The sequence below is a fragment of the Pseudophryne corroboree genome, chromosome 4 (genome assembly GCF_028390025.1).
Source record: "Pseudophryne corroboree isolate aPseCor3 chromosome 4, aPseCor3.hap2, whole genome shotgun sequence".
Taxonomy (NCBI): domain Eukaryota; kingdom Metazoa; phylum Chordata; class Amphibia; order Anura; family Myobatrachidae; genus Pseudophryne; species Pseudophryne corroboree.
In genome coordinates, this window is record NC_086447.1 from 330581839 (window position 1) to 330595267 (window position 13429).

The 13429-nt window shown below is 46.0% G+C and overlaps 1 protein-coding gene across 2 annotated transcripts in view; it reads left to right on the forward strand.

Moving 5' to 3' along the window:
- Nucleotides 1-13429, forward strand: part of OPA1 (OPA1 mitochondrial dynamin like GTPase) — a 255182-nt gene that overhangs the window by 111378 nt on the left and 130375 nt on the right. For both annotated transcript variants that reach the window (XM_063916412.1, XM_063916413.1), the window contains 8 exons: nt 2982-3095; nt 3552-3632; nt 4949-5023; nt 5130-5201; nt 5279-5378; nt 12034-12164; nt 12327-12399; nt 13374-13429. The exon at nt 13374-13429 is cut by the window's right edge and continues 17 nt beyond it. In XM_063916412.1, the coding sequence (XP_063772482.1) occupies nt 2982-3095; nt 3552-3632; nt 4949-5023; nt 5130-5201; nt 5279-5378; nt 12034-12164; nt 12327-12399; nt 13374-13429 (702 nt within the window). The remainder of the gene's footprint in view (nt 1-2981; nt 3096-3551; nt 3633-4948; nt 5024-5129; nt 5202-5278; nt 5379-12033; nt 12165-12326; nt 12400-13373) is intronic.

Here is a 13429-nt window from a genome sequence, read left to right on the forward strand (position 1 = left end):
TTCAAGTTCAAAATGGAATGTGATTGCGGGCCTGGAGGATCGGGAATTTCTGGTATCCTTTGATATCAAGGACGCCTATCTCCATATTCCGATTTAGCCGCCTCATCAGGCTTTCCTGCGGTTTGTCCTGCTGGACGGTCACTTCCAATTCCAAGCGCTGCCCTTCCGACTGTCAACAGCCCCGAGGGTATTCACAAAGGTGATGGCGGAGATGATGCTTCAACTCAAGATCCAAGGGATCTATGTGGTGCCTTATCTAGACGATCTTCTGGTAAAGGCAAGAACCAGGGAGCTTTTGTTGCTCCATATCGACCGCACCATCCGTCTTCTGTCCGACTCCTCAACTTACAGAAATCACATGGAGCCAACTCAGAGGCTCCTGTTCCTGGTGATGTTGCTAGATACTATGGCACAGAAGGTGTTTCTACCAGAGGACAAGGCGACAAAACTTCAGGAGATGGTCCGCATGGTGCTCTGCCCTTCTCGGGTGTCCGTACATCTCTGCATAAGATTGTTGGGCAAGCTGGTTGCCTCCTACGAGGCAATCCAGTATAGGAGGTTCCATGCCAGAACATTTCAGTTGGATCTCCTGAGCAAGTGGTCTGGATCACATCTCCAGATGCACGGGATGATTCGGTTGTCACCTCAGGCCAGGATTTCCCTCCTGTGGCGACTACAGTCCTCCAATCTCCTGGAGAGCACGATTTTCGGAATTCAGGATTGGACCCTCCTCACGACGGATGCGAGTCTGGGAGGATGGGGAGCGGTCACCCAAGAGGCGCATTTCCAGGGCAGGTGGTCAGCCCACGAAAGCCTCCTTCCAATCAATACTCTGGAACTTCGGGCAATCTACAATGCTGTACTTAAAGCCTCTCCTCAAGAATCAAGCGATCCAGGTACAGTCGGACAACGCCACGGCGGTGGCTTATATCATTCGATAAGGACAGGTATCAAAGATACTCCTCTGGGCAGAAAGAAATGCAAGAGCCATGTCAGCAATTTTCATTCCGGGTGTGGACAACTGGGAGGCGGACTTCCTGAGTTGTCACAATCTCCACCCGGTCGAGTGGGGACTCCACCATTTGGTGTTCCAGCAGTTCATCGACCGGTGGGTTTGCCCACAAATAGACATGATGGCTTCTCGTTTCAACAAGAAACTTCCCTGGTATTGCTCACGGACCAGGGACCCTCAGGCGTCGCCATGGCCGTACCGGCTGGTCTACCTGGTTTCTCCGATCCCATTGATCCCATGAGTGCTAAAGCGAATCAGGAATCAAAGTGTCCAGGCAATTCTGATTGCCCTAGATTGGCCTCGGAGGGCGTGGTACGCGGATCTTCTGGACATGTCCGTCCAAGAACCTTGACCTCTACCTCTCAGAAGCGATCTTCTTCAACAAGAACCGTTCGTCTACCCGGACTTACGGCGTCTTCGGTTGACGGCATGGAGGTTGAGCGGAACATCCTAGCTTACAAGGGCCTTTCCAAAAAGGTTATTGCATCTATGGTTCAGGCCAGGAAACCTGTGACGTCAAAACACTATCATCATATCTCGAGGAGATATGTCTCTTGGTGCGAGGAACGCACGTATCCGCCTGCAGAGTTTCACTTGGGACGTTTCCTACATTTTCTGCAGGCTGGTGTGGATAAGGGCTTACGTCTAAGTTCCATTAAGGTCCAGATTTCAGCTCTCTCCATTTTTTTCCAGAAGAAATTGGCAGTGTTGCCAGAAGTTCAGACTTTCTTGCAAGGGATACTCCACATACAACCACCCTTTGTGCCGCCTACGGCACCCTGGGATTTGGATGTAGTCCTCCTGGTTTGAACCTCTGATGACGGTAGAAGACAAGTACCTCACATGGAAGATGGTGATGTTACTGGCCCTGGCTTCAACTCAACGTGTTTCAGAATTAGGGGCTTTATCGTGTAAAAGTCTATACTTGGTCTTTTACGAGGACAGAGCGGAGCTCCGGACTAGACAGCAGTTCCTGCTGAAGGTTGTCTCCGCGTTTCATCTGAATCAACGTATCGTGGTTCCGTCCAGGTCTGACGCTTCTGCTCCTCCGGAGGCATTGGATGCTATGCGTGCCTTGAAGATCTATGTCAAGCGTACAGCTCGGGTCAGAAAAATTGATTCCTTGTGCTCTATGATGCGCAGAAGAAGGGTCGCCCTGCTTCAAAGCAGTCCATTGCTCATTGGACTAGGCTTACTATCCAACAGGCCTAAGTCTCTGAAGGCCCACTCTACAAGATCAGTAGGTACTTCCTGGGCATCTGCCCGTGGAGTCTCGGCCTTGCAACTGTGCCGAGCTGCTACTTGGTCGGGGAAGAACACCTTTGTGAAGTTCTACAAGTTTGATACCCTGGCCAAAGAGGATACCCAGTTTGGGCAGGCGGTGCTGCAGCAGTCTCCGCACGTTCCCACCCATTATGGAAGCTCTGGGACGTCCCCATCGTACTAGTTTCCCCCAATATCCCTTATGGATGCTAGAGAAAATGGGATTTTAATACCTACCAGTAAATCCTTTTTTCTCATAGCCCATAAGGGATATTGGGCGCCTGCCTCAGTGCGTTGACTTTTCTGCAGCTTCTTGTTCTATAGTTACCTGTTCAGCTGTTGCTGTTGTTGTTACCAGCAGTTGCTAGTTGTTATATGTTAGTGGTGTGCTGGTTTGTGAATCTCACCACCCTTTGTTGTATTATTCCTTCTCTCATATATGTCCTTTCTCCTTCGGGCACGTTTTTACCTATAACTGCCTGTGGGAGGGGGCAGAGGGGAGGAGCCAGCACACCCAGTTGAAGAAATTTAAAGTGCACTGGCTCCTTTGGACCCCGTCTATACCACATCGTACTAGTTTCCCCCAATATCCCTTATGGGTTACGACAAAAGGATTTACCGGTAGGTTTTAAAATCCTATTTTCAGAATTTTAGGGATTAGTCTTGCATTATAGCATGTATGATCCGGACTCTTTTTGTCTTTAAGGTAGTTGTAGTTGGTGACCAAAGTTCCGGGAAAACCAGTGTCCTTGAAATGATTGCTCAAGCACGAATTTTCCCTCGAGGGTCTGGGGAGATGATGACTCGTTCTCCAGTTAAGGTATATTGAAAATACGAAACTTAAGTAGCATTGTTATATAATTAATGATCAAATAGAAGGTAGATCAAAAATTAGACACTTGAAATATAATCATCCACATCAGTTTCTGCCTGCATCCAATTCTCACAGTATGTACCTGGACTGGGAGTAAACTGCAGCAACCAGTGGAAATCTACACTGGCACGGGGAGAACATACACTTAATTTTCCATAATCCCCTTTAATTGTACTTGGTAAAATAATTATCATTATTATTATTATTATTGTTGTTATAATAACACACTCATCTGTTGGTATCCAGGTCACCAACAGTGTCTTATTTTGCAATGTCATTATAAATGTACTGTAACTCTAAATTGTCAGTGACTAATACTTGTCTTAAAACCGAGTGTGTATTTAATAAACTCATTTTTGGGGTTTTGTAATATTGTACTTTATTTTCATGCAATTGTTTCAGGTCACTTTAAGTGAAGGACCCCACCACGTTGCTGTATTTAAAGACAGCTCCCGGGAATTTGATCTCACCAAGGAGGCAGATGTAAGCAACCATATGTATTACCACTGACTGCTTTCCTTCACTATACATCACCAGTATTATGAATAACAAAACATTAAGTGACTGCTTGTATGTAATTCCGTATTGCATAGCATCAGAAATAAGTCCAGAGATCCAGTTGTAACAATATACTGCACTAAGGGGCATATGTACTAAGCCTTGGAAAGCAATAAAGTGCCAGCCAATCAGCTCCTACTACCATGTTACAGGCTGTGTTTGAAAAATGACAGGAGCTGATTCGTTGGAACAGTCAACTTAATCACTCTCCAAAGCTTAGTACATCTGCCTTCATGTTTTGTATTGATACAGACTAAAGGAAAAATCTTAGATTCTGAAATAACATTAACTGTAATCAGGCTCATTATGAGATGGGAGAAAAGCAAAAAAGAGCAAGAAACTTTGCACCTATCAAAATCATGTTGCACTGCAGAAAGGGCAGATTTAAAATGTACAGAGAGCTATAGGGCTTTATTTGCGAAGTGGTAGTTTTCGTAAGCTGCTGCTTCCCGACTGGTTGAGTGCTGTTTCCTGGTCTCACTGCAGCCTGCTAGCAGCAGTTAGAGCTGGAGATGTTTTATGTTATACCCCTTTCACACTGACAGTAGCCGGGTCGCACCCGGGAATGTATACGCGGGTGCTTCCCAGGTGCGACCTGACTTGAGACCCCTTCAGACTTGCAGCCCGACCCGGCATATTGCCGGGTTGGTGACGTCACCACTGACATTACTGGAGGATGTGCTTGGAGATAATCATCTCCAAGCACCGCCTCCTATGCAGAGAACGGGTGCCAGGTCGCCTTGACCCGGCATACCAGTTCACACTGCACCGCATCCCAGGACGATCCCGGATTTAACCCTGGTCGAGACCTGGGATGAAATACCGGGACGCTCATCCAGGAATATTGTTCCTGTACCCTTTCACACTGAGCAAATTCCCGGGTTGATGCGCGTTCATGTGCTCTTAATAACCCGGGAATTTTTTGTCAGTCTGAAAGGGGTATTAGAGGTACAACATACCTTCCCTAGATCCATGCATCTGGTACTACAGAAGTCATTAAGTCTTTGGTGTTACTCCTGATTCTAATGTTGCACTATTACCAGAATTAGCTTTTCATTTTTATTTGCCCTTTGTATTCATGTTCAAAATTAGTCATGTTTTACATTTTCCTTTAAAGCGCATAATCTGGTCAGTACAAAAGTAGCATAGTACTTACATTTTCTCTTCATTGATTGCTCATGAAATTATACATTTTACATGTATTCACCATGGTGGTGTAATTTTGACTATTTTGCTGACAGCTTGCTGCTTTGAGGGATGAAATAGAGGTACGGATGAGGAAGAGTGTCAAGAATGGACAGACTGTTAGCCCAGAGGTAAAGTAAACCTAATATAGCCCTTGTCCCAGTATGGTGATTGGGGAAAAAAAAGCTATTCCTACTGCACTTCTGTGCATTATTGGCAGTATTGTGTATTTCCCAGACCATCTCACTAAGTGTAAAGGGCCCCGGAATCCAGAGAATGGTGCTTGTTGACCTACCAGGAGTGATCAGTGTAAGTAGCACTATTACAGTACAGAGCATGCCGAATATATTTATTATTGTGTTATGAGCTTTGTTTTATTTTTTCAGACTGTAACATCTGGCATGGCACCAGACACAAAGGAAACTATCTTCAGCATCAGTAAAGCTTATATGCAGAACCCAAATGCCATCATACTCTGTATACAAGGTATTTATGCAGTCATAAATGTGTAAGTGAAGTTTGTGTGTTATTACATCTCCAAGAGTGTCCTTGACCAGAAAATCAAGGTCCAGGAATATGGAGTCAGAACTATCTTAGAATGAAAGGAACAAGCTCAAACTGTTTACTCAGTGCAGAGAACACTACATGTAAACATATATACAATATAAAAAGAAAAAGGATTTCTTTCAGTATTCATTTTTATTGATTTTATAATTTTATTTTCATACAAAAACATAGGGATACAGAAGAAAGAGAAGGGGAGGAAGCAAAATGAAAAATAAATAGATACTGTATATCATTTATGAATATTCTTCCAGCATTATAACCAAAGGATGCATTGATTTAAGATAGTTATGGACAGTTTCGGATTAAGGATGTATAGTAGACCAGATGCAGCTCTAGTAATACTGTATCACATATAAAAAGTAAACATGCCTCTCTATGGCAGGAATCCAAAAAAGCCTTTAACTTTAGTCTGTTGAGGCCTAAACATTTCCCTAAAGATAATGATTTTCTGATTCTGTAACCGAACCCAGACCCTGTGTAACAAATAAGAACCATCTTTCTCTGACGTCCTAAGTGGATGCTGGGCCTCCGTAAGGACCATGGGGAATAGTGGCTCCGCAGGAGACTGGGCACAACTAAAGAAAGCTTTAGGACTACCTGGTGTGCACTGGCTCCTCCCACTATGACCCTCCTCCAGACCTCAGTTAGAATCTTGTGCCCGGCTGAGCTGGATGCACACTAGGGGCTCTCCTGAGCTCCTAGAAAGAAAGTATATTTTAGGTTTTTTATTTTACAGTGAGATCTGCTGGCAACAGACTCACTGCAGCGAGGGACTAAGGGGAGAAGAAGCGAACCTACCTGACTGGAGATAGTTTGGGCTTCTTAGGCTACTGGACACCATTAGCTCCAGAGGGATCGAACACAGGACCCGACCTCGATCGTTCGGTCCCGGAGTCGCGCCGCCGTCCCCCTTACAGAGCCAGAAGCAAGAAGTGGTCCGGAAAATCGGCGGCAGAAGACCTCGGTCTTCAACAAGGTAGCGCACAGCACTGCAGCTGTGCGCCATTGCTCCTCATGCACACCTCACACTCCGGTCACTGATGGGTGCAGGGCGCTGGGGGGGGGGGGGGTGCCCTGAGCAGCAATATAAACACCTTGGCTGGCAAATCATCACAATATATAGTCCCAGGGCTATATATGTGATAAATTACCCCTGCCAGAATCCATGAAAAAAGCGGGAGAAAAGTCAGCCGAAAAAGGGTCGGGGCTATCTCCCTCAGCACACTGGCGCCATTTTTTCTTCACAGTGCAGCTGGAAGACAGCTCCCCAGGCTCTCCCCTGTAGTTTTCAGGCTCAAAGGGTTAAAAAGAGAGGGGGGGCACTAAATTTAGGCGCAATATGTGTATACAAGCAGCTATTGGGGGAAAAATCACTCAGTTATAGTGTTAATCCCCGCATTATATAGCGCTCTGGTGTGTGCTGGCATACTCTTTCTCTGTCTCCCCAAAGGACTTTGTGGGGTCCTGTCCTCAGTCAGAGCATTCCCTGTGTGTGTGCGGTGTGTCGGTACGGCTGTGTCGACATGTTGGATGAGGAAGGTTACATGGAGGCGGAGCAGAGGCCGATAAATGGGATGTCGCCCCCTGTGGGGCCGACACCAGAGTGGCTGGATAGGTGGAAGGTATTAACCGACAATGTCAACTCCTTACATAAAAGGCTGGATGACGTAACAGCTGTGGGACAGCCGGCTTCTCAGCCCGCGCCTGCCCAGGCGTCTCAAAGGCCATCAGGGGCTCAAAAAACGCCCGTTACCTCAGATGGCAGACACAGATGTCGACACGGAGTCTGACTCCAGTGTCGACGAGGTTGAGACATATACACAATCCACTAGGAATATCCGTTGCATGATCTCGGCAATGAAAAATGTGTTACACATTTCTGACATGAACCCAAGTACCACATAAAAGGGGTTTTATGTTTGGGGAGAAAAAGCAGCCAGTGTTTTGTTCCCCCATCAGATCAGTGAATGAAGTGTGTAAAGAAGCGTGGGTTCCCCCGATAAGAAACTGGTAATTTCTAAAAAGTTACTGCTGGCGTACCCTTTCCCGCCAGAGGATGGGTCACGTTGGGAGATATCCCCTAGGGTGGATAAGGCGCTCACACGTTTGTCAAAAAAGGTGGCACTGCCGTCTTAGGATACGGCCACTTTGAAGGAGCCTGCTGATAAAAAGCAGGAGGCTATCCTGAAGTCTGTATATACACACTCAGGTACTATACTGAGACCTGCAATTGCCTCAGCATGAATAGTGCTGCTGCAGCGTGGTCTGATACCCTGTCAGATAATATTAATACCCTAGACAGGGATAATATTTTGCTAACATAGAGCATATTAAAGACGTCGTCTTATATATGAGGGATGCACAGAGGGATATTTGCCGGCTGGCATCCAGAATTAATGCAATGTCCATTCTGCCAGGAGGGTATTAGAGACCCGGCAGTGGACAGGTGATGCTGACTTTAAAAGGCACATGGAGATTCTGCCTTATAAGGGTGAGGAATTGTTTGGGGATGGTCTCTGGGACCTCGTATCCACAGCAACAGCTGGGAAGAAATTTTTTTACCTCCGGTTTCCTCACAGCCTAAGAAAGCACCGTATTTTCAGGTACAGTCCTTTCGGCTTCAGAAAAGCAAGCGGGTCAAAGGCGCTTCCTTTCTGCACAGAGACAAGGGAAGAAGGAAAAAGCTGCACCAGACAGCCAGTTCCCAGGATCAAAAATCTTCCCCCGCTTCCTCTGAATCCACCGCATGACGCTGGGGCTCCACAGGTGGAGACAGGTGCGGTGGGGGCGCGTCTCGGGAACTTCAGGGACCAGTGGGCTTGCCCACAGGTGGATCCCTAGGTTCTGTAGGTAGTATCACAGGGATACAAGCTGGAGTTCGAGGCGACTCCCCCTCGCCGTTACCTCACATCAGCCTTGCCTGCTGCCCTCAGAGAAAGGGAGGTAGTACTGGCGGCAATTCACAAGCTGTACTTCCAGCAGGTGAAATCAAGGTACCCCTCCTTCAACAAGGCCGGGGTTACTATTCCAAAATGTTTGTGGTACCGAAACCAGACGGTTCGGTGAGACCCATTCTAAAATTGAAATCCTTGAACACTTTTATATACGAAGGTTCAAGTTCAAAATGGAATCGCTCAGGGCGATTATTGCAAGCCTGGAGAATTTCATGGTATCACTGGACATCAAGGATGCTTACCTGCATGTCCCTATTTACCCTCCTCACCAGGAGTACCTCAAAATTGTGGTACAGGATTGTCATTACCAATTCCAGACGTTGCCGTTGGTCTGTCCCCGGCACCGAGGGTATTTACCAAGGTAATGGCCGAAATAATTATCCCGTACTTGGACGATCTCCTTATAAAGGCGAGGTCCAGGGAGCAGTTGTTCGTCGGAGTAGCACTATCTCGGGAAGTGCTACAACAGCACGGCTGGATTCTGAATATTCCAAAGTCGCAGCTGGTTCCTACGACGCGTCTACTGTTCCTGGGTATGGTTCTGGACACAGAACAAGAAAAAAGGGTTTCTCCCGGAGGAGAAGTCCAGGGAGTTGTCGTCTCTAGACAGAGACCTCCTAATACAAATACAGGTGTCGGTGCATCAATGCACGCGAGCCCTGGGAAAGATGGTAGCTTCTTACGAAGAAATTCCATTCGCCAGGTCCCATGCAAGGATCTTCCAGTGGGATCTGTTGGACAAGTGGTCCGGGTCGCATCTTCAGATGCATCGGCGGATAACCCTGTCTCCAAGGGCCAGGGTGTCGCTGTTGTGGTGGCTGCAGAGTGCTCATCTTCTAGAGGGCCGCCGCAGATTCGGCATACAGGACTGGGTCCTGGTGACCACGGATGCCAGCCTTCGAGGCTGGGGGGCAGTCACACAGGGAAGAAACTTCCAAGGACTATGGACAAGTCAGGAGACTTCCCTACACAAAAATATTCTGGAACTAAGGGCCATTTACAATGCCCTAAGTCAGGCTAGACCACTGCTTCAACACCGGCCGGTGCTGATCCAGTCAGACAACATCACGGCGGTCGCTCATGTAAACCGACAGGGCGGCACAAGAAGCAGGATGGCGATGGCAGAAGCCACAAGGATTCTCCGATGGGCGGAAAATCATGTGTTAGCACTGTCAGCAGTGTTCATTCCCGGAGTGAACAACTGGGAAGCACTTTCTCAGCAGACACGACCTCCACCCGGGAGAGTGGGGACTTCATCCAGAAGTCTTCCAAATGCTTGTACACCGTTGGGAAAGGCCACAGGTGGACATGATGGCGTCCCGCCTCAACAAAAAGCTAAAAAGATATTGCGCCAGGTCAAGGGACCCTCAGGCGATAGCTGTGGACGCTCTGGTAACACCGTGGGTGTACCAGTCGGTGTATGTGTTCCCTTCTCTGCCTCTCATACCCAGGGTAATGAGAATAATAAGAAGGAGAGGAGTAAGAACTATACTCATTGTTCCGGATTGGCCAAGAAGAGCTTGGTACCCAGAACTCCAAGAAATGATCTCAGAGGACCCATGGCCTCTGCCGCTCAGACAGGACCTGCTGCAGCAGGGGGCCTGTCTGTTCCAAGACGTACCGCGGCTGCGTTTGACGGCATGGCGGTTGAACGCCGGATCCTGAAGGAAAAGGGCATTCCGGAGGAAGTTATCCCTACGCTAATTAAAGCTAGGAAAGAAGTGAACGCAAACCATTATCACCGCATATGGCGGAAATATGTTGCGTGCTGTGAGGCCAGGAAGGCCCCAACGGAGGAATTTCAGCTAGGTCGATTTCTGCACTTCCTACAGTCAGGGGTGACTATGGGCCTAAAATTGGGTTCCATTAAGGTCCAGATTTCGGCTCTATCGATTTTCTTCCAAAATAGAACTGACTTCACTGCCTGAAGTTCAGACTTTTGTTAAGGGAGTGCTGCATAGTCAGCCCCCGTTTGTGCCTCCAGTGGCACCGTGGGATTTCAACGTGGTGTTGGATTTCCTGAAGTCGCATTGGGTTGAGCCACTTAAATCCGTGGAGCTAAAATACCTCACGTGGAAAGTGGTCATGCTGTTGGCCTTGGCGTCAGCCAGGCGTGTATCAAAATTAGCGGCTTTATCATGCAAAAGCCCTTATCTAATTTTTTTATATGGATAGGGCGGAATTGAGGACTCCTTCCCAATTCCTTCCTAAGGTGGTATCAGTTTTTCATGTGAACCAACCTATTGTGGTGCCTGCGGCTACTTGGGACTTGGAGGATTCCAAGTTACTGGACGTAGTCAGGGCCCTGAAAAATATATGTTTCCAGGACGGCTGGAGTCCGGAAAACTGACTCGCTATTTATCCTGTATGCACCCAACAAGCTGGGTGCTCCTGCTTCTAAGCAGACTATTGCTCGCTGGATCTGTAGCACGATTCAACTTGCACATTCTGCGGCTGGACTGCCGCACCCTAAATCTGTAAAAGCCCATTCCACGAGGAAAGTGGGCTCTTCTTGGGCGGCTGCCCGAGGGGTCTCGGCTTTACAAATTTGCCGAGCTGTTACTTGGTCGGGTTCAAACACTTTTGCAAGAGTCTACAAGTTTGATACCCTGGCTGAGGAGGACCTAGAGTTTGCTCATTCGGTGCTGCAGAGTCATCCGCACTCTCCCGCCCGTTTGGGAGCTTTGGTATAATCCCCATGGTCCTTACGGAGTCCCAGCATCCACTTAGGACTTCAGAGAAAATAAGATTTTACTCACCGGTAAATTTATTTCTCGTAGTCCGTAGTGGATGCTGGGCGCCCATCCCAAGTGCGGATTGTCTGCAATACTTGTATATAGTTATTGCCAAACTAAAGGGTTATTGTTGAGCCATCTGTTGAGAGGCTCAGTTATATTTCATACTGTTAACTGGGTATAGTATCACGAGTTATACGGTGTGATTGGTGTGGCTGGTATGAGTCTTACCCGGGATTCAAAATCCTTCCTTATTGTGTCAGCTCTTCCGGGTACAGTATCCTAACTGAGGTCTGGAGGAGGGTCATAGTGGGAGGAGCCAGTGCACACCAGGTAGTACTAAAGCTTTCTTTAGTTGTGCCCAGTCTCCTGCGGAGCCGCTATTCCCCATGGTCCTTACGGAGGCCCAGCATCCACTACGGACTACGAGAAATAGATTTACCGGTGAGTAAAATCTTATTATTCCACATCTATTGTGGAGATGTGAGAGAGGTAGATTAAGAGCAATCTTATGTCTCCATCTTAAAGCCATGGATGATTTTGGAAATAACTAGCGCAAGAAGGAGGTGAGGTTGGGGGTTGTGTATTCTGTTTCCATAGCTGAGCTTTGGCTGATTTAGTAAATATGAGAATGTGTCCCAGCACTTATCTATAGGATTGAGGAATAGAATCTATCATGCAATGCAATAATACATCTTCAGGAGTTAATAAGTGGACCTTTATTGTGATCGTCAAATGATTAGTTTTAGAATCAATAAAGAACATAACTGTCCCAGCCAATAAAGTTTGGGCGAGGTGTCAACAATATATTGAGAAATTACACATCTTTGTAAACTCACCAAACATTTCTCTCTATTTATTTGATTTTTTTTTTTTTTGCTAAAGACGGGTCTGTTGATGCGGAGAGGAGTATTGTGACTGACCTTGTAAGCCAAATGGATCCACAAGGCAGGCGCACTATTTTTGTCTTGACAAAAGTAGACCTTGCTGAGAGAAATGTTGCCAGCCCTAGTCGAGTAAGTGGACTGATATATGTAAATTGTGTGATTGTGTCATAATTGGTAAAAACTTATTTATTGTTCTAAAATATGCTAAGTTTGTCTTCTAGTAAACTTGTTTAATATGGCAAGAATCATCCATAAAAACATAATGTGTTCTGCTGTTTTTGATCTCTGTAGATTCAACAAATAATTGAAGGCAAATTGTTTCCAATGAAAGCTCTTGGGTATTTTGCTGTAGTAACTGGGAAAGGTAATATGAATACAACTGTTCTTATCTTTAGAAACAGATTCTAAAGGTACAGTAGGTACACAATGGACAGATTAGAGAAAGATCCAAGGTGTGTTTTTTTTTCTTTTTTTCTTTCTAAGAACTGAAACGATCATATGAATATCTGATTTCTGGTGTAAGCACTACTCCGTTATCATTCCCATCGGAATTATTTAGCGCCCTAAAGATCGTTGACTAATGTTGTGCAGCACTCTTGACATTGGGAGCATTAGGAATGATGGTCTGCCCCGGGTGCTGTGTACACACTGTGCAGTAGTTTGCTGGGCAGCTAAGATTTGGCAATTGAGGCCAATTAGTGTCTACGCTACACAACTGTACCAAGATGTCTGTGTTGAACTTATCCTTTTTAATTACCTCAATGGGTACAGTCTTATTTATTCTGGTTTGGGAAAATTTAGCCTGTGTCTCGTTACTTGCTGTTGAGCTGATCATGTTAATGGGTGGACTCCTATTATTTGTATAGCTGAATTTACCTATAATTTTCTGTTTTTGAATCACGTCGTAAGGGATAGTCTGAACTTTTACAAAATAGAGACACAGGAGATATTTAGTGCGCTTTTCTGCAGAAAGTTCTACTGTACTCTGGTTGGGACTGATCTCATGTACGATATCCTGCTGGAGAATCTAAGGGATTGGTTTAATCTTTGCACCAGGCTTTCCAATAGGCTGCTGTTCATGGTTTATTTGTATTGTCCTGTACCAAGTTTTGTATCTTGCATTGTATGACGCTGCAGAAATTGTCAAAGCCTTAGATATAAAGGCTAATAATAATGTTTTAAGTATTTCCAATAGGTGTTTGCTGCATTATTTTTGTCCTGCCATAGTTAGGAGCACATTGTAAGATTGTCTGCATTGAATATGCATTATTCATTAATAGTCAAAAGTTTTTGCTTTTCACAATTGCACAATTATTTTCTCTTAATTTATTGCAATAGGTAACACCAATGAAAGTATTGATTCCATTAAGGACTATGAAGAAGAATTCTTTCAA